The following is a 19,546-nucleotide window of genomic DNA, read 5'->3' as shown; positions in this document are numbered from 1 at the left end:
GTTCTTCTTGCTTTTAATGTTTCTGTTGAGAAGTCTGCTGTGATTTTGATGGGTTTACCTTTGTATGTTACTTGTTTTTTCTCTCTTACAGCCTTCAATATTCTTTCCCTAGTTTCTGAACTTGTTGTTTTAATGATGATATGTCGTGGGGTAGTTCTATTTTGATCTGGTCTGTTTGGTGTCCTGGAGGCCAGCACAGTGGCTCTTTATGTAGATCTATGCAGAATGGCTTTGAGTTGCTTCTTCATTGCTTATTTGTGCTTGTGTGCATGTGTACATGTGTGTGTACATGTATACACATGTAGCAATGTTTCTACCTTTTTCCTCACTGCTCAGCTACCTGGTTCCTTCAGTACCCAGGGAGGGCTACTTTAAGGGATCCTTCAAGGCCAGGTGGTGCCCCCTGCAAGCTGTCAAGTGGGGCGGTCCTGGCTCACCCTGTCCTAACCTCTCCCAACTGTGTGTGTAAGGAAGCAGGGTGGCCTTGGTCTCTAATTCTTGTCTTTTGAATGTTGTGCTCTGTGGTGCTGGGGGTCAAACCCAGGCTCTGGTGTGTCTGAAGTCCTGCTCTACTGCTGTGCTGATGCCTGGCCCCTGGCCCTGGAAAGCCAGATCTGGCTTGATGTGCAGACTGTGGCAGCTGTCCCTGGTTTGTTAGGGCTGTGGGTGACTCCGGTGATAGGCATAGACCTCATGGACAACCTTCCCATTGCAGCCGTAGCTGTCTGCAGCTACCATCAAAAGAAATTCAGCACGGAGCAGGTCTCTTTGGGAGAAGCAGGCTGGAAGCAAAGACTTCTAGAGCCAGGATGCTCCAAGATTCCAGGACTGGCCACATTCTGCTTCCGCCATTGCCTCCCTCCCATAGAGCACAGCTGGAGCTAGGGACTTTGGTTCCTATGGAATATCTAAATACTGTCGAATCCTGTTTAGTTTTGTGAGCATTTTTGGTGGTAGTGGGTTTGAACTCAGGGGCTTACACTTGTGTTCTACCACCCAAGCCACTCCAACAGCCTTTTTTTGTGTTGAGTTTTTTCAACATAGGGTCTTGTGAACTATTTGCCCAGGCTGGCCTTGAACTGCCATCCTCCTGATCGCTGCCTCCTGAGTAACACAGGCATGAGCCACCGGCTCCCTAGGCTTTTAAGAAACCATATTTAATATCATGAACCATGGACTTCAAGAAGGTGCGAGCAGACAAGGGAGCAATGCCCTCCCAAATAACATGCTCCAACCTGTCAATCCTCAGCCAGTGTGGAATAAAACAGTAGACTTTTCCTTTATTTGTGGTATTTTTTAAAAGCCATAAGTTTAAAAATTTCTAAAATTGGCTGCAATGTTTTATCATTCCACACAAAAGCAAAATAATAATACCACAAATTGCAAGAAGCTTGCCTGATTAAAAGTGAATGGAGAAGGTAAACTTACAATGGCATATTGCCCAGGCATAAAAAAGAACGGAGTACTGACACATAGCATGACATAGATGAAACTCAAAAATATTATGGTAAAGTGAAAGCAGCCATACACAAAAGGTGACACATTACAGGACTCTTCACATATCCTGCCCAGTAGCCAAACCCATAGAGACAGAAAGCTTAGTGAGGGATGGAGGGAAGGAAAAGGATGGGGGAAGGAAAGGAAGGAAGGGAAAGGAAAGGGAACTGCAAACTTTAAAATGGTCAATTTTATCCAGGCATGGTGGTACATGCCTGTAATCCCAGCACTCGGGAGGCTGAGGTAGGAGGATAGGCAGTTCAAAACCAGCCTGGGCTACTTAGCAAGACCCCATCTCAAAAATTAATAACATGTGTAACTTCGTATTCCCTCAACCCTTTCCTCGTGCCATGTCCAGATGGGACTGTCACCTGGCTGCTTTACCCACCTTCCCATGTCTTTTGCCGTGGCACCACTGGCCAATGTAGGACACAGGGGGCCAGATGCACTTGAACACACCAAATCCATTCCTGATGCCGTTGACTACTTCTCCTTCATATATGCTGCCATCCAGCCATGTGTACACACCGTGGTTCATGGGGACGTTCTTCACGAAGCTCCCCTAGGGTGAAGCAGCCATGAGGGTGGCAGGAGAAGGTTCTCCATCCCCTACCCCGTGGGAACAGTGCACAGGCCCCTCATGTCCTCCCTCCTCCTTCACCTCCTCCCCCCAGGCCAAGGGGCAGCAGGCCATGTGGAGACAGAGCTCCAGGAAGCACGCAGTCCCATTCACTGTCCCCTCCAGGAGGCTGGGGTGACTGCCAGGTAGTGACACCCTCCCCCCTGCCCCCTGGAAACCCATCTTTCCATGGTGGCTCTGCAGACATGGCAGCTGATCACCACCCCAAGGGCACCTTCTGGAGACTGCCTTAGGCCCAGGAGGCTGCTGACAACTGCAGTTTGCACACTATGACCTGGGGCCAGTGGCCTCCCTTCTAGGATGTGTGTGTGCTGGGATCAAACCCAGGGCCTTGCTCATGCTAAGCATGTGCTGTCACAGACCCAGGAATCTGAACTTGCTGGATGTCACCAGCTGGCAGATGGAGTCACCTGGCTCGGCCTGGAAAGCCTGAGTCCCACCCATGAAGCCTCCCGCCCAGCTGCTACAGGGCTCTATGCCTGTGAGCAGGACCCCTCCTCCCCCCAGACCCTCTAGGAGTTTCCAGACAGTGAAGCGGAGGGGTCTTCTTGGCAAACGGCCACTGTGGGATCAGAGACTTTGATGCTGGCCACAGGCTAGCATAGCAGGCAGGTATTACCTGGGAAGGGAGTCCCCAGAAAGATGGCTATTGCGCCCAGTCCTCAGCCCCCTCCCACCCGTGCCCCGAGGGCAGCCCCACATCCACTCCAGGAAGCCGCTTCCTGGCCCAATGTGCCTGCGTTTCCATCCCTGCTGGTGTTCTCTGAGCAAGCGTGCCACGAGCGTATGGCTTAAATGTCATGTTACCATTTATAAACCGCACGATGTTACTAGTGTGCAATTGGGAATTTTAGGACAGCATTTTGGGCATGCATGTGCTTTGTGGGTAGGAGCTGAAACTGGTACAGTGTCCAGCAGAACGAATCTATCCTAGCAATCAATTTAAAAATATGCATTCCCCTGGGGCTGGCAACCCTAGTTATGTGAAACCCACATAATGGATTACATACCAGCAGTGAAAATGGCTAGGCCTGGGTGATCTGATATGGTCCAACAGCTGAACAATAAAGGTACAGAAGAGAATGTGTAACAAACTGTCGGCATTTGTAGAAAGTCGGAGGAATTAAACACACAGAACACAGAGCACCGCATTCTGGCCACCCTGGGTGGTCACCTCGTTGCTCTGTCCTGTGCCTTTAACTTAACGTTTCTGAACAGAGCACGTGTCACTGAGGGGGACTGACCATCACAGGTCATGGTGCCGGCTTAGAGCTGTTACTCACTGTATGCTTTACCTCGTATTTCACGCCATCGGCCCAAACGTAAGTCCCCTGTCCATGCATGAGTCCTTCTGAAAACATTCCCTTCAAGACAGAACAACACAAGGCCCTTAGGGTGAAGCTGGGGATTTCGTTTTTTTATTTGGCAGTACTGGGCTTTGAACTCAGGACATCACACTTGCAAAGCAGGTTCTCTACCACTTGAGCCACTCCACCAGCCCTTGGCCTCAAACTCTTGACCATCCTGCCTCAGCCTCCAAAGTGCTGGGATTGCAGGTCTGGTTTCTCTTACCGGGAATTACGTGTGCATGCGCTGATGTGCACACATGCATACGACCTACAGTCCGTGGAGGTTTGGTTCCAGGACCCCCAATAGTCACCAAAATCCATGGACTCCCAAGCCCCTTACATAAAGTGATTTGCAGAGGGCACATCCTCCCGTACACCTCATTTTTTAGAGGTGCTAGGGATCCAACCCAGCACCTAAACTCAAGCACCAGTCTCCTAAACACAAGCTCCCCACTGATACAACCCCAGCCCCTTCTGAAAACTTTAACTCATGCTCAGATGACCGAGAGTGCCAAATCCAGTGCAGACACTCTGTAAACAGCTGTTCCACCATATTGTTCAGGAAATAACAAGAAACCCTGCACCTGCACAGTACAGATGTCATTTTTCTCCTGAGGATTTTTAAGCTGTGGTTGGCTGAGTCTCTAGACACAGTCAACGTTTACAGTGTCTAGTGTTAACATATAGGGACTAGTCCAGAAACTTAATTTATGCCTTTTTTAGTTTTGGTGGCACTGGGATTTGAACTCAGGGCCTCACACTACACTTGCTAGGCAGGCGCGCTACCTCTTGAGCCACTTGGCCAGCCTGTCCAGAAAGCTTGATACAGATAAGTGTCTAAATGCAGTCAGTGAACAGGGCTGATAACACGTGCAGTTCTCCCTTAGAACAGTCTGCCAGAGGCAGGGTGGGCGATAGAAGACCCCCAGTCCACACACCAGTGGCCCAGCCCTGTGACTCTTAGACTCTGCTGGGAATGAGTGACCTGGGGGCTTTTCAAACACGGATCACGGGCCCGTGATCCCATGGGCCTTGGGGCTCCCACTCCTCAGTAGGTTTGGGCTGGAGCCCCGGAATGTGCATTTCTAAAAATTCCCTACTTTGGGTGTGGAGGCACACACCTGCAATCCCAGCACTGAAGCTGAGGCAAGAGGATTGTGAGTTCTAGGCCAGCCTAGCCTACCTAGTGACACCCTATCTCAAAAAGCAAAACACAACAACAGTGCCCAGGTGATGCACGTGCTTCTGGTCCCAGGGACCACACAGAACCCTGGCCCTGACTTCAGCAGCAAGGAGCCACATTACAGAGTCAGTCCAGGTGAACAAGGACTCGCCGCAGACAGGCCCTCAGGAGTGCTGGGACACTGGCCCAGCAATCTGCATACTGTAGGCTGGGACCCAGGTTTGTATTACAAAACTGATTCATGGGTTAAAAGAACCAGTGTTTTGTATTTAACAAACCAGAACAGAACTGTCAGCAAGCATCCACATGGCAAAAGGTGTTGTTTTCCGCAACACTGGCTTTCACTGTCTGTCTGCAGATACAAACACGTGTGCAGGGGACTGGGATCTGAAAATGTGATAAAACCGGGTCTCACTCATCTATGAGTCACTCTGCTGGATCTGCCTGTCTCATCTGAGGACAGCTTAGTGGTGATGCCAGGCCCTGGGGAGTCAATGGTTCAGAACTAAAAATCTACTACCATATGAGACGTCAGCCACCCTAACGTAAAACAAGACAAAGTGCCAAGCCGCTGCTCCTGCTCTCGTTACACAGGCATTTATTTGTAAGGGGGCTCTGTCAAACCAAATGCAAAAGCTTAAACACAAACTGATTGTCTGCATAAGCATTTTAAGTCCAGGTGTGGAGTAGCACATCTGTAGTCCCGGCTGCTCAGAGGCTGAGGCAGGATGATCGCTTGAGCCCAGGAGTTTGGGGCCTCTCTGGGCAAAAGAGACCCTGTCTCAAACAATAACAGTTAAGAAGAGAACAATTCAAAGGAGATGCAACAATGATCATTTTCACTGAAAGCATCTGGCAAGTTTACGAAGTAAGAGGCTGGCAGTGGTAAGGAGGTGATGCCCTGGGAGCAGAGGGAATTTCTCATCCCCCTCGGTGGTAGGGCAGGGCAGCCGTGGAGAGCCAGGCACCTGCACACCTCAAGCTGTAAGACTTCAGGGATCTTGGGGCAGAGGCAGCTGCATCCGGGACCCTAGTAGCCCAGGAAGAGGTTCCCAAGGTGAGCCTGGGTCATGTGGGAAGCTGTGAGTAAGAAGGCCTGCGGAGACCACGGGAGCCCCGATCAGCCTCAGTGAAACCCCTATCTATGTCAGAGATACATCAAAGGCCAGAAGGTCATTATAACGAGGAGTATTCAGCCACAACAAAAGGACTTTTTTTTTTCTTTTGAGACAGGGTCTCCTTACAACCCAGGCTGGCATGGAACTCCTCATCCTCCTGCCTCTACCTCCCCAGTCTCCCCAGTGCTGGGATTACGGGGGTGTACCACTATACCCAGCTGAAGATTTTTTATGACACAGATGTATGTTAAGGGAGAAAATTAGGGTACTGAAACTTACACCTTTTGGCCTCAGAACAAAAATTTGTTCTCCTAAGCCAGGCCCCATTGGCTCACACCTGTAATCCCAGCTACTAAGGAGGCAGAGATCAGGAGGATTGCGGTTCAAAGCCAGCCCAGGCAAACAGTTTGCAAGACCCTATCTTGAAAAAAACCTTCACAAAAATAGGACTGGTGGAGTGGCTCAAGGTGTAGGCCCTGAGTTCAAACCCCAGCACAGCAAAAAATAAAATAAAATAAAATAATTGTTCTATAATAAGCACGTATGCGTTTGATAATAAATATCTTCACTGTGGCCTTATTAGTAAAGGCAAAACATGAAAACACCCTAAAAGTATCTAACAACTATGGAATACTTACGACTGGCATATTAACACTGCGTAGCATCAAAAATAACACCTCCCGGGGGAAAAGGAGCTGCAGTGCTCCCTCTGGGAAGATGAGAACGTTCTGGAGGTGGATGGTAGTGATGGCTGGTACTTGACAATGTGAGTGTGCTGAGGCCACCACACTGTTCACTTAAAAATGGTGAAAATGACCAGGCTTAGGCCTGTGATCTCAGCTACTCAGGAGGCAGAGATCAGGAGAATTGAAGTTTGAGACCAGCCTGGGAAAGTAGTTCTCTAGACCCTATCTTGAAAAAACACAACACAAACAAGGGCTGGAGATGTGGCTCAAGTGGTAGAGCTCCTGCCTAGCAAATGTGAGCCCCTGAGTTCAAATTCCAGCACCATCAAAAAAAAAGTTAAAATAATAAATGTTATACATATATCACAAGAAAAAAATTTTAATTTTTAAAATGTGCAATTTTTTTAATCATGAAAACCAGGCAGCAATAAAAGATTCAAAGTGTTATCTCTGAAATGAACACACCCATATAAAAACCGCTGACAGATCTATGTAAGGAATGAAAAAAATTGGCCAGTTGTAAACAATGGTGACAAAGTGACGGTCATACTTTTGCTCCTCATCACAGTGGCCTCCCCATGGACTCTGTGTACAGAATCTACCCCCATAGAGAATCCTGTAGGGAGGAAAACTTACTTGGCTGCTGGCATGGTGAAGTTGGGTCTACAAGGGTTGCTCTGTTTTGGACATGTACTTTTTTCTTAAAATTGTTCCCTAAACAGGGCTGGCGGTGTGGCTCAAGTGATAGAGCTCCTGCCTAGCAAGGGTGAAGCCCTGAGTTTAAACCCCAGTGCCGCAGAAAAAAAAAAGTTAAAATTGTTCCCTAAACAATACAAAAAGACAACTATGTAGATAGTGCTTACATCGTATTATGCATTGTCAGTCATCTAGGGACGATTTACAGCCCACAAGAAGAGAGGACATGCACAGGTTCCATGCAAATACCACTCCATTTTACATCAGGGGCCTGAGTGTCTGAGGAGTTTGGTATCCAAGGGGGAGTCCTGGAACAAATACCCCAGATGCCGAGGAACTTTAGTGACATACCTGTTGTTTGGACAGTAGGTTAAAATCAGGAAAGAATTCTAAAATGACTACTTCAGTTATACTGGGCTCTGTTTTTACCTTGAATATGTAACCAAGGTGCAGAGCAAAACCAGCAGAAGGCCTTCCAGTTCCTTTGCAAGAATCAAGGACTTCAAGGAAGACTTGCAAATCTAACACTGTTAGCCTACCCCTACCTCCCAGCCCTGTGGGTTCCAGGACGTGAGACTCACGCGGTAGGTGCTGCCTCCCTGAAAGACCGCAAAGCCTTCTCCCTCATACAGTCCTCGGATTTTCTCCCCTTCGTAGCTGCAAAGAAAGTTCAAGCTAGCGAGTGATGTGAACAAGCTCAAGTGCCAGTTGGTTAAAATACATGTTCAGAAAATAGGGCTGGGCATGGTGGTACCCATCTGTAATCCCAGCTAAGCAGGAGGTGGAGATGGGAGGACTGTGATTCAAGGCCAGTCCATGCAAAATTTGTGAGATACTCCCCCCCCACCCAAAAACAAGCAGGGCATAGCGGGATGTGCCTATAAACCCAGCTAGGTGGGAGGCACAGGTAGGAGGATTACAGTTTGAAGCCGGCCTTAGGCAAAAAGCAGAGACTAAAAAATAAAGCAAAAAAGACCGGGTGTGTGGCTCAAGTGGTACTAAGCTTGTTTAAGTGGTAGGGCCACATGTAAGGCCCTAGGTTTGATACCAAGCAGCACGCACGCATGCACGCACATGTGCACACACGCGTGCACACACATGCACGCACGCATACGCACACACGCGCGCACACACACACGTTGGGGGAAGAATGGCTCAAGTGGTGGAGCACTTGCCCAGCATGTGGAAGGCCCTAAATTCAAACTTTGGTACTGCCAAAAATATAAAAAGTTACGTATATAATTATATATAAATATATCCAGAAAATAGAATAGAGGTTAGAAGCTTGGGGGTATGAGGTTAGTGCGTGACATGTACAGAGATTCTGTGGGAAGTGAACAAGTTCCAGGTGACCAGAATAGCAAATGTTACGTTACAAAGTTTTGACCATGATAAAATTATCTTAAATTTTTTTTTGATGGAACAACGAAACCTGTCAAAGTCAATTTAAGGAGTGTGGAAGCAGATGAGGGAGAAAGAGGTGGATGAACCTAACCGGAGCACACAATGCATGCATATGGAGATGTCACCACAATCCTCCCTGTTCAACTATTAATATAAAAAGGTTAAAAACTTCTTTTGCGTGACGGGGTCTCACTGTAGCTCAGGCTGGTCAGGAACTTTCAATCCTCATGGCTTCACTTCCTGAGTGCTGAGATTACAAGTGTGCACCACCACACCTGGCGAGTACAGAGCAATTTTTTTAAAGCTATATTCTGGACATACACCACACAGGGCCTGCTGCTGTGTTAGTTTTGGGAAACGGAGGTTTCAGGAACTGTGGCCAAGGCTGGGGGAACAACTCTGTACCACAGCACCTGCTTAGCAGGCCAGAATCCCTGGGTTCTAGGCCCAGTACCACAAAATAAATAAGTAAATAAACAAGTAAGTAAAATAAAACAAACAAAATACTTCCTAGTGATTTGTCCTACATCTCTAGGCTCTGGATAAGGGACAAATGACAGGTCTGACCAAATTTGGCCTTTCCAAAACTTCATTAGCAAAGTCGATAAGCATATGCTTTCACAAATATAAGCATATTCATTACTCAGTGAATTAAAGAAAAACGTGTGCCACAATGCTAGAAATTTCATAGATTGTAGCAGTCATTTCTAAAACAACTCTAAGTTATAACATGAGGAAATTACTTAAACAAGACTTATGAAAAAACAACAGCATGCATGATTTTTAAGGGTAATACGGAAATCAATCCCATGAAAGTCAAACCTGAAGGGATGCTTGTTTTTTGGTGGTACTGGGGCTTGAACTCAGGGCCTACACCTTGAGCCACTTCACCAGCCCTTTTTTGTGATGGGTTTTTTTGAGATAAGGTCTCTACAACTATTTGCCCAAGCTGGCTTTGAACCGTGGTCCTGATCTCTGCCTCCTGAGTAGCTGGGATTATAGGCATGTGGTCCTGATCTCTGCCTCCTGAGTAGCTGGGATTATAGGCATGAGTCATGGTGTCTGGATGGGATGCCTGTTTTTATCACTGATTATTCCATACTGTTTCAGAGGCTCTACTTAATACAAAAACCAGGACATGTAAACAGGTGGTGTGATACTAAAGAGTCGGGAAGTTACTTCATTCTGCAGCTCATGTGCTTATTTTCCTGCAAGCCCCAAAATATCTTCTAGTAATTCATGAGAGATCGAGGAATGCAGCTCAGGGGCACAGCACTTGCCCAGCATGCACAAGGCCCTGGGGTCAACTCCACAGGAGAGGACAGAGCGGGAGACCAGTGGAGAGAGAGACAGTGAGAGTAGGAGGTAGGGAGCTGTGGTAACCCAGGGAGGCCCAGGGAGAGGAAGGCTGGAATGGGGCACAAGGTGACAAATAACCCTTGTTTAACACATCTTTGCATTACTTCACTTGTCACATATGAAAATCACATATGAAAGCATATGTGATTTTAGGAATTTTAAAATGTAAAGCGTGGGAAGGATTTTATTTATTTTGGTGAGACTGGGATTTGGACTCGGGACTCTGTGCTTGTTAGGCAGAGGCTCTATAGCTTGAGTCACACTTCCACCCCTTTTTGCTCTGGTTATTTTGAAGATGGGGTCTCGCTTTTTGCCCAGGCTAGCCTGGACCATGATCCTATTTTAGGCTTCCTGATGCTGCTGGGATGACAGGCGTGTGCCTCACACCTAGCTTTTTGGTGTTGAGATGGGGGTCTCACAAACTTTTTTGCCAGGGCTGGCCTGGAACCTCATGATCTCAGCTTCCCAAGTAGCTGGGATTACAGGTGTGAGCCACCAACGCTGGGTGGGAGTTTTAGGAGTTCATAATACCTCTGTATGGTGGTAACAAGAACTCTCATCACCCCAAAAGCACACATATACCAGATGCTCTGGCTTGGATCCTCTTCCTGCCATCCTATAGTTTTGCCTCAAGGTAACCGTAGGCCCCACCTTCCCCAACTAACTCAGCACACATGCCTGGAGCTTCCCTTAAACAAAGCCTGACAGAGGCCACAGTTACACCCTGCCTGTCTAGACCATGTGTCGTCCTTTTAATTGTCGTTCTAGAGTGCTCAGCGAACGCTGTGAGCAGACACACGGTAGATCATTAGCAGTGGCCACTGGTATTCAAACTGTAAATCTCCACTGGACACCTCCCAGGGCCAGGCCTGGGGCTCACGCTCTGTGTCTCAGCAAGAGGACCTTCAGCCAGGAAGACATGCTGAGCTGCAAACAGCTGTGCCTCAGTAAAGCAAAGAGAAACAGGAGGCCTGAGAGGGACTTAAGTGGAGAAGTCTTTAGGAAACAGGTCAAAAGGGAATGAAGAGAGTGATTGCATGTGGCCCTGGCTCAATCCCTACCACCACAAAGAAAGAAAAAAAGGAATGAAGGCATGGGGAAGGGGGACAGGGAAGAACAGAGAGGTCAGTGGCTGGGAGAGAAACAGTTACACTCCCAGTAACCTCCTGAGATGCAGATTCGTATTTATTAATTTATTCTCCCTAAGTAAGAAGCTGAGGCTCAGCATGGCATGAGGATGGGTTATAGATTGAAGACTTAAATCCACATCTAGCTTCAAGTCCAGTCACCTGCACGTCCAGAGGGAGTTGAGCCCAGTGGGTGATATGAGCCAGATAGGGTGGTGCACATCTATAATCCCAGATACTTGGGAGGTGGAGATAGGAGGATCACAGTTCAAGGCCAGGGTCAGTTCAGGGTAAAAGTTAGCAAGACCCTATCTCAAAAACAAGCTGATGTGGTGACATACGCCTATAATCCCACCTACTCAAGAGGCAGAGATAAGGTAATTGTGGTCTGAGACTGGCCCAGACAAAAGTAAAAGATTCTATCTGAAAAACAAACTAAAGCAAAAGGACTGAGAGGGTGTGGCTGAAGTGGTAGAACAGTTGCCTAGCAAGTGTGAGGCCCTGAGTTCAATCCCAATACCATCTCATGTGTGTGTGTGTATACATACGCGTGTGTGTATATATATATGTACGTACATATATGTACATGTATATATGTACATATATGTATATATATACTATATGAATAGGAAATTCTAGAACGGCACTAAACCAGTTTTTACAGTCATCCAGAAAGATGACTGATAAACTATAAGGGAAGAGAGGTGGGTGTGGTACTTCACACATATAATCCCAGCACTCAGAAGGCTGAGGCACAAGAATTACAACTTCAAGGCCAGCCTGTGAGATATAGTGAAATATTGCCTGGAAAAAAAAATTAGCTGGGTGAGGTGGCTCAAGCCTGAAATCCTTGCCATTTGGGAGGCGAGACTAGAACAAATTACTATTGAGGCCATTCCAGGAAAACCTTGGCAAGACACTATCTCAACCAATGAATGGCTGGGGACAGTGAGTGGTGTGCATCCATCATCCCAGCTCTGTGGGAAGCATAAATAGGATGGAGGTCCAGGTCAGTTCAGGCATAAACGAGACCCTATCTCAAAAATAACAAAAGCAAAAACAGCTGGAGGAATGGCTCAAGTGATAGAGTGCCTGCCTAGCAAGTGCCAGGCCCTGAGTTCAAACCCCACAAAAAAAGACTGCCTAAAAAGAGAACGCAGAAGAGGTAGAAGGGTGTCTGGGAGATGCAGTCCCCAGGGACCTCAGGGACACAGGAAAAAAGTTGTTTTCGGAGGCAAGGAAATTTTATGACCATAAAAATGCATAAGGATTCACATGCTTGCATCAAAGCACACATCCAAGAAATGCCCAGGCATGACTCATGCCTGTAATCCCAGCTACTCAGGAGCACAAATCAGGATAATCGAGGTTTGAAGCCAACCCAGGCAAATAGTTCACAAGATCCTATCTCAAAAAAACCCAACACAAAAATGGGCTGGTGGAGTGGCTCAAGTGGTAGAGCACCTGCCTAGCAAGCCTGAGGTCCTGAGTTCAAATTCTAGTACCAGCAAAAAAAAAAAAGAAATGCCCTATTTGTAGAGTTCAGCCCTGAGGTGCCCATGAAAGTCACCTTTCTACTATGAGCTTGGTCAGAATGGGCTCTTCGTACTGAGTGATGTCTTCATTCTCACGGGACAGCTGGGAGTCTCTCCCTGGTACTGTCATGTCTGGTGTCTCTGATGGCGGAATGGCGCAGCCCGAAGGCAGTTCTTGCTTAGTGGCATTGCCATCTTGCTTGGAAAGCTCTGGATATTCAGAGAGAGAAGAGGGAGAACGAGCTGACTTATCTGCTTTTTTGTCAGCTTTTTTCTTTTCTTTCACCATTTTCTTTGGAAGACCTAGAGTTTCCTTTATGAAAATGCAGTGATTCCTTTGCTTGACTGCTGGGTTAATAGCTTTTATCTGAAAAACAAACATTATGTAGATACTTGTAAAAATTGAGCCTGAAACACAGTATCATAATAATAAGTAGCATGTTTATAAAAATAATCCACTCTCAGTATTTCATGTTTCACCTGGGAACTGCTATCTACCACTCTTTTCAAACTGTGCTGTAGTAAGGAGAGTAACCTACCCATGAAAATTACTCCACAACCTCTGGAATGTTGTGAAAAAAAAAAAAAAGATATCAATTTATGGTGTGAGAGCCCCTCTACAAATACGTCAGCATCACGTGCTGAGAGCTAAATTTCAGCTTCTGTATCGCCCTTTACCATGTCTGTGTCCTTAACCAAGTTGCTCAATGTCCATTTGCCTGATATAATCTTATCTCATAAGGATTAAATGACACTGTGCACAGAGACATCCCGGAAGTACAGGACACAGAAGAGTCAACTCAGACCGGTAGTCACTTATTTGTCTGCCTACAGCACACTGTATGTCTCTCACAACCCAGAAAAGAAACTTGTCCAAGGCTGCAGAGTTGTCTTGAGGGGCAGCATTCTAAAGCCATAGTTTTCATGACCTTCTGAAACTGGCACCACCAAAAATGTCCTCATCCACAGGCAAGACACACAGATGCATCCTGGGGTCCCTGCTTGTGCACCCCCATGGTGAGCCTGCCTTGGCCTGGATGGCATCCTCTGGGCATCCAGTTTGCCAGCTCCACCTCACTTGCTGGTCCCCACCCTGCTCTTTCCAGGCCTGGATGAGCATCTCAGCCAAGCCGTCCGAGGGGAATCCAGCCCAAGCCACTTTCACCTCTGCGCTTGGGCAGGTCTTTACTATAGGCTTTGGGACTCATGTGGTAGAGTACCTGCCTAGTGAGGGAAGGCCCTGAGTTCAAACCCCAGTGCTGCCAAAAGGGAGAAAAAGTGAGAGGAGAGGAGGAAAGGAGGGAGGAAGGAAACGCTAGAGAGGAGAGAAAGTTCATTTCTCACAGTGATCGCTATTCTCCCTGGCTTAGGAAAGAAGGCTTTACTAGGACTAAGTCAGTGGAGCAATGCTGAGTCCCCAGCACTGTACCCACGCAGCCTCAAGCCCCCATTGCGCACCACAGGAGCTCAGGTTCTAGGAGGCAGCTGTACCTGCAGGACCAGCCTGGGTGCTGGGCCGAGAAGGTGCACAGGGCCTGCGTCCTGTCCAGGAACCAGCTGGTCTCCAGGCAACCAGCACCGCTCTCTCCACCCCTCACCCCCCCACACCCGGGGCTCTTAAAGGGACCAGGCACCAAGGCAAGGCACTAAGCTTCCCACGGCGCAGGAGGAAAGGTGCAGGAGCTGGCTGTGCTTGGCCTCTCAGCAGGTTCCTTCACCACAAAACAGGAATGATTCAAGCCTTAAATAAATCACCACAAACATAAGTGGCCGGAAGCAACGCCAATTTATTATCTTACAGTTCTGTAAGTGGTCCAACGGGCCAGTTCCATCTGGAGGCTCCTCTGTGCCTCTTCCCGTTTCTAGAAGCTGTGTGAGTTCCTGGCCAGTGGTACCCCCTTCCATCTCCAATACTGACAACACCGCGACTTTGGCCAGCTGGGGCAGGCTCCTCCCTTTGAAGACAGGAGAGGCTAATCTCTCCTTGAGCGATGCTTCACCACACTTTCACCACACAGGAGGGCAGACTCTCAGGTTCTGGGAATCACGCCTCCCACAGTTCCCAATCTCAGCAGTCTTGTGAAGATCAAACGAGATCCTGCAGACGACGCCAGCACGGCTTGAGACAAGGCAGGCTTGACTACTGCTTCACTGTTTCCTTACCTCTACGTGAACAGGACAGTCCTCTCTCCCAGTCTGGGGAAGGGGTGCAGTGGGGTCACCTGTGCCTGTCATCACTGTACCCCAATGACTATTTGGACTCTAGGGAAGACATTTTTACATTTTTAGCAGAGTTCAAATGGGACAAGATTCCATGAAAAAAATACTCACAGTTCACACCCCAAGGACACCAAACCCCAGCACTGAGTGACAGAAAACCACAATCTTTTCTTCCCACCTGCTAGAACAGCACTTCCCACTGGGGCCGCACTGCATCTGAAACAGTAACCCTGTCTCAACAGCCAGCCAGAGAATCTCTCTTGGGTTTTTTTTGAGTTATCCCTTTTTAAAAACTGGACATGCATCAGGGTTGAGAACCACTAACCCAAAAGGACCCTAATTTTACATTTGCAAAATTAGGCCAAATCTGGATTAAATTATTGAGCAGACTAAAATACCTCCAACTAGAGCAGAAGCCTGTGTAATGACCAAATGTTCTTATTTTTCTAAAACATATTTTTGCCTGTAGATGTGTTCAAATGCAGAACAAAAAGTGTCACAAGCAGAGTTCCACATAGTGCAAAGGTTCTCAAGATGGTTTTTTTGAGATGGAGTCTCACTATGTTACCCAGGTTGGTCTCTAATTCCTAGGTTGAAGTAATCCTCCTACCTCAGCCTCCAGAGTAGCTGGGACTACAGATGTGTGTCACTATGCTTGGCTTAAGACCATTCTTAAATGGATTTGATACTTTTAAGTGGCAGGTTAATTTTGAAAAAAAAAAAAAAAGGTTCCTTAAAACCCTATTTTTGAAAATAGAAAAGTCTGCAATAAAATCTCTGATTGTACGAAGTGAGGGGTGTCAGCTCTGAGAAATGACATCCAGATTGGCAATGTGCCTCATGGTCGGCCTTCCGTGGGGGCAGTTCCAGGGGTGGTCCATCTCACCCATGTGGGTGATAAGCTTCTTCATCTCGCTTGTGCTAAGAGCCGTGCCAATCATCACCTGAGTACAAGACACAACAGTGCAGTTTCACTGGGGCTTTCTTCAGAAGTACCGCTCTCTGCGATGAGACTAGATAAGACTACAACTCAAAAACAGTGTTTCCTGAACAGCCTTTCCTCAGAGACCCCATCTCTGACAGCTCAGCAGCTCACAGTCTGCCTCATGGACACCTCCCTGCTCTCCTAACCCCTCAGCAACCTCAGCAGCTAGGCTTCTGTGCAAAGGTCTGCTAGGTTGCCCCCTGCTCTTCCCGCTCTCCCTCTCACCTGAGAAAAGCCTGGGTTGTCACGTGATGTGCCTCACTAGGCTTCAAGCCAGCAGCTCCCAGTCTGTACTTACCTTTCCCCAGCCATGCTGGCACCCTCATTCCTCTGCACAAGTCCATAAGGCACCCTGTCTCGGGACCATGAAACTGGCTGTCCCTGTGCCAGGAACATGTTTTTCCCAGATCTCTGCACATCACTCCCTCTCCTGAGGCTCCTGCTTGGACCCCCGCCCACTTGCCTCTCCCTCTCCAAGCCCTGCTGTCTCCCGAGCATGGATCACACTGAGGTGCACGACAGAACAAATGCCACAGGATGCTCCAAGATGTTGGAACCTGAGGAACAGGGGGAGATTGGCGGGGGGAGGGACGAGCCCAGACCCATTTGCCACCATCTTTCCTCTCACAGCACACACAATGCCCACTGGGATACAGCAGGGCTCCACCACACAGGAGGCAAACAGACAACAATCCAGTTAACAGAGAAGTAAGACAAGTGTCACACACTGAGGGCCCAGGAGGCACCAGGCTGTGAAGAGCTGAGGAAGAAGCCAGGCAGAGGAACAGCAGGGAGAGGGCTTGAGTAGCAGGAGATGGAATACCACAGAGCCAGCAGGTGGCCAGACAGGCTGGAGCACAGCAGAAGAGAAAGGGTTGGAAGGGCGGGCAGGGCTTGAAGCATGAGCCACATAAGCAGGTGCTTACAGAAGAGCCTGCAGAGGCAGGGGCAGAAGGACAGCAGCAGGGAGCATCTGCAGGGGCAGAGCAGAGGAGCAGCCTGTGGCTCCACAGGCCTTTCCAGCAAGGGGACAGAATATGAAAATGCCTACTAACACAGGCTACTCAGCTCAGATGCTCGCTTGGACTCTGAGATGGGAGCAGCAATCTCAGTCTTTATCAGACAAAGATCTGTGGCTGGCAGTCAGATCCTGGGCCCTCTTCTTTTATTTCTTTCATTTCTCTCTCTCTCTCTCTCTCTCTCTCTCTCTCTCTCGTGTGTGTGTGTCTGGTGCTGGGATGGAACATAGGCCTCACACATGCTGGACAAGTGTTCTACCACAGAACCAAACTGTAGCCCATCCCCTCCTAAGAAGCTCTTCCCTGGATATGCTCACCCCATCTCACGGCCATGGATCACACTTAACCTTGGTCTGCAGCACTGACATTTTCAAGCCCCAGACTCCCGCACGTGCTGTTTTCAGACACCCCAGTGACCATCACAAGAGCCTCACACACACCATGCCTACAAAACAGCTCTTATCCCCAGTCACCCCCTTCCGTGTCCCAGGACTGGCGCCCTCACGTTTGTTTTCTCCCCAGCAGCTCCTGTCTCATGAGGCACACACTTCAGATTCCCACTGTGAGTGGTAAGACTGGCCTGTCCTCTGGTCACCGCTCCGCGGACTCTCAGCCACCCCTCTCCAGGCACACTGGCCAGCCTCTAGCTTCACTCAAGAAGCCCGATCTTTTCACTTGCTGCTTCTTCTACCTGGAAAGCGCTTACCAAGTGGGGCTCCGCCCCATCTTTCCAGCAGCTGACACAGCCATACCCCACGACCAGTCTTCTGTGGTCGCCCCATCCCATACTTGCTTGAATTCCCTCTTACTGGTATCTGGAGTGTCTTTTATTTTTGGGTACATCTATTTCTCCCCTCCAAACTATCAGGCAAGAACCTCACCTGCCTTCGCAACTGTGTCCCTGCAGCTGAAACAGGGCAGGACACACTGCAGGGACCCAAGACGTGTATCTATTGATTAAACAAAAGAATGTGGCCAGGTTACACAGAGTTGCTTCTGTGTCCTTTACTTGGACATCAGGCTAATCCCCAGCATTGCTACTGCCTTCCCCTGCCAATCTGAGTGGTGCTGGGACATACTGCTGATGGCTGCACTTGACGGCCTGTGGGACACTGCCTGTGTGGGAGCTTGTGCAGCGACAACTCTTTCCCCACTCACACTGCCATTAGCCACAATGGTGTGGGTGAACCAGGTGTGCATAGAGCTACCTGAACCAGGCTCAGGAAAGCTCGGAGATAGAATGCTGCTTAGCAGAAGCAAAGAAAGAGCAGTAAGCATGAGTTAGAGGTCAAAGATAAAGCACTGCGGGAACTGGTGGTGCATGCTGTAATCCTAGCATGCAGGAGGCTGAGACAAGAGGGTGTCGAGTTGGAAGACACAGTGAGAGCCTGTCCCACACCTGCTGGCTGGTATGTGACACTGATAGAGACAACGTAGCTCTCTGTATAAAATGACCGTGACTGTGGCCACCATGAAGGCGTTTAACAACACGGACCAAATCTGAGCTGAACTGGAACCTCCGCTGAGCGCCCTGTACTTACAGACTTCCGGCAGGCCCTGGAGGCAAACATCTGCCTGACGCGGGAAGGCCGGCACATCACCCCAGGGCTGTCACTCAGCATGAAGATCAGCTCATCTATGTCCTGTGGTCCAAAGGTCCAATTTTTACTAGTTGGCAAGGAAATGAGTTTCGCTCTCTCGGTGACTGGAGCTGAAAGAACAGAATGTTGTGAAAAATCTTATTAGAGAAGTACATTTCACTTGAGTCCTCTCTGAAGGAGAGGGCACACACAAATTGCTTCCGGGGGGACCTTTCTCATCTCTTACAAAATAAGGACATTGATGGGTATGGCCTCAAAGACCAACCCAGCTCCGAATCACTCACCATCTTCATCAATGACAAAATCAAAGCCATTCCTCCGGAATATTTCTAGATTTTCAATCAAGATGGCTTCATTGACAGCAGTTAAGTTCAGCGTCTGAGGTCTGAAAAACAGGAGATTCCAATTAGAAGCTGAGGTGGAATATTTGTTCTGGTTTGGATGTGAAATATCCTCAGAAAGGTTCGTGTGTTGAGGACTTGGTCCCAGCTGCTGGTGCTAGTGACAGGTGATTTGCTCCTGTTAGGTTCATCAGTGGATTAATCCATTGATGAGTTCATACTGAATGGAGGTGGGACCTGGCTGGCGGTCACCAGGGTCCCTGGTCCCTCTCTCTGCTTCCTAGCTGCCATGAGGTGAGCAGCTCTCACAGCACATCCTCCCTGCTATGATGTTCCTCCACACTACAGCCCACAAGAATGGAGCTGCTGACCACAGACAGAAACCTCGGCAACCACCAGCCAAAAGAAGTACTTCCTCCTGATTCACACAACTGTGATACTTTAACTCACTTAAAAAAGGAACATGAATAACACAGCCCTGTGCCTTTGACTGTTCAGCCAAGTGTCACAAAACTTCCTGCAGAGTTCCCTTCCCTTTCCTTTTTCTTACAAATTTCATTTTTAGAAGTCGAAATAGTTACAAAAGTAGTTTTTTCTCCTCAATCTGCCTTCTCATCTACTGATTTTTTTTTAAACCTCTCCTGCAGGATAATAATACACCAAGAATGCTATTTTTATTCCTCACAATAAAGATAATTCGAATTTTTGGAGAGGGGGGAAGAGAGAGGGTCTCACAATGTAGCCCTGGGTACCTCACCCTCCTTCCTAGGTGCTGGGATTACAGGC

The 19,546-nt window shown here is 48.2% G+C and overlaps 2 protein-coding genes across 7 annotated transcripts in view; both read right to left on the bottom strand.

The window, feature by feature from the left end:
- LOC109692913 (radial spoke head 10 homolog B-like) overlaps positions 1-14,220 on the bottom strand; it is a 53,000-nt gene extending 38,780 nt beyond the window's left edge. The window contains exons 1-4 of the mRNA XM_074075513.1: positions 12,630-14,220; positions 7,751-7,826; positions 3,433-3,501; positions 1,886-2,059 (exon numbers count right to left, since the gene is read on the bottom strand). Of these exons, the coding sequence (XP_073931614.1) occupies positions 1,886-2,059; positions 3,433-3,501; positions 7,751-7,826; positions 12,630-12,976 (666 nt within the window). The 5' untranslated portion in view covers positions 12,977-14,220. The remainder of the gene's footprint in view (positions 1-1,885; positions 2,060-3,432; positions 3,502-7,750; positions 7,827-12,629) is intronic.
- Positions 14,221-14,361: 141 nt separating this feature from the next.
- Positions 14,362-19,546, bottom strand: part of Pms2 (PMS1 homolog 2, mismatch repair system component) — a 28,529-nt gene continuing 23,344 nt past the window's right edge. For all 6 annotated transcript variants that reach the window (XM_074075514.1, XM_020173871.2, XM_074075515.1 and 3 more), the window contains 3 exons: positions 18,704-18,804; positions 18,360-18,529; positions 14,362-15,758 (listed from right to left, as the gene is read on the bottom strand). In XM_074075514.1, the coding sequence (XP_073931615.1) occupies positions 15,615-15,758; positions 18,360-18,529; positions 18,704-18,804 (415 nt within the window). In that variant the 3' untranslated portion in view covers positions 14,362-15,614. The remainder of the gene's footprint in view (positions 15,759-18,359; positions 18,530-18,703; positions 18,805-19,546) is intronic.

Source organism: Castor canadensis, chromosome 6, assembly GCF_047511655.1.
Source record: "Castor canadensis chromosome 6, mCasCan1.hap1v2, whole genome shotgun sequence".
Classification (NCBI taxonomy): domain Eukaryota; kingdom Metazoa; phylum Chordata; class Mammalia; order Rodentia; family Castoridae; genus Castor; species Castor canadensis.
This window is presented reverse-complemented; position numbering and strand designations above follow the sequence as displayed.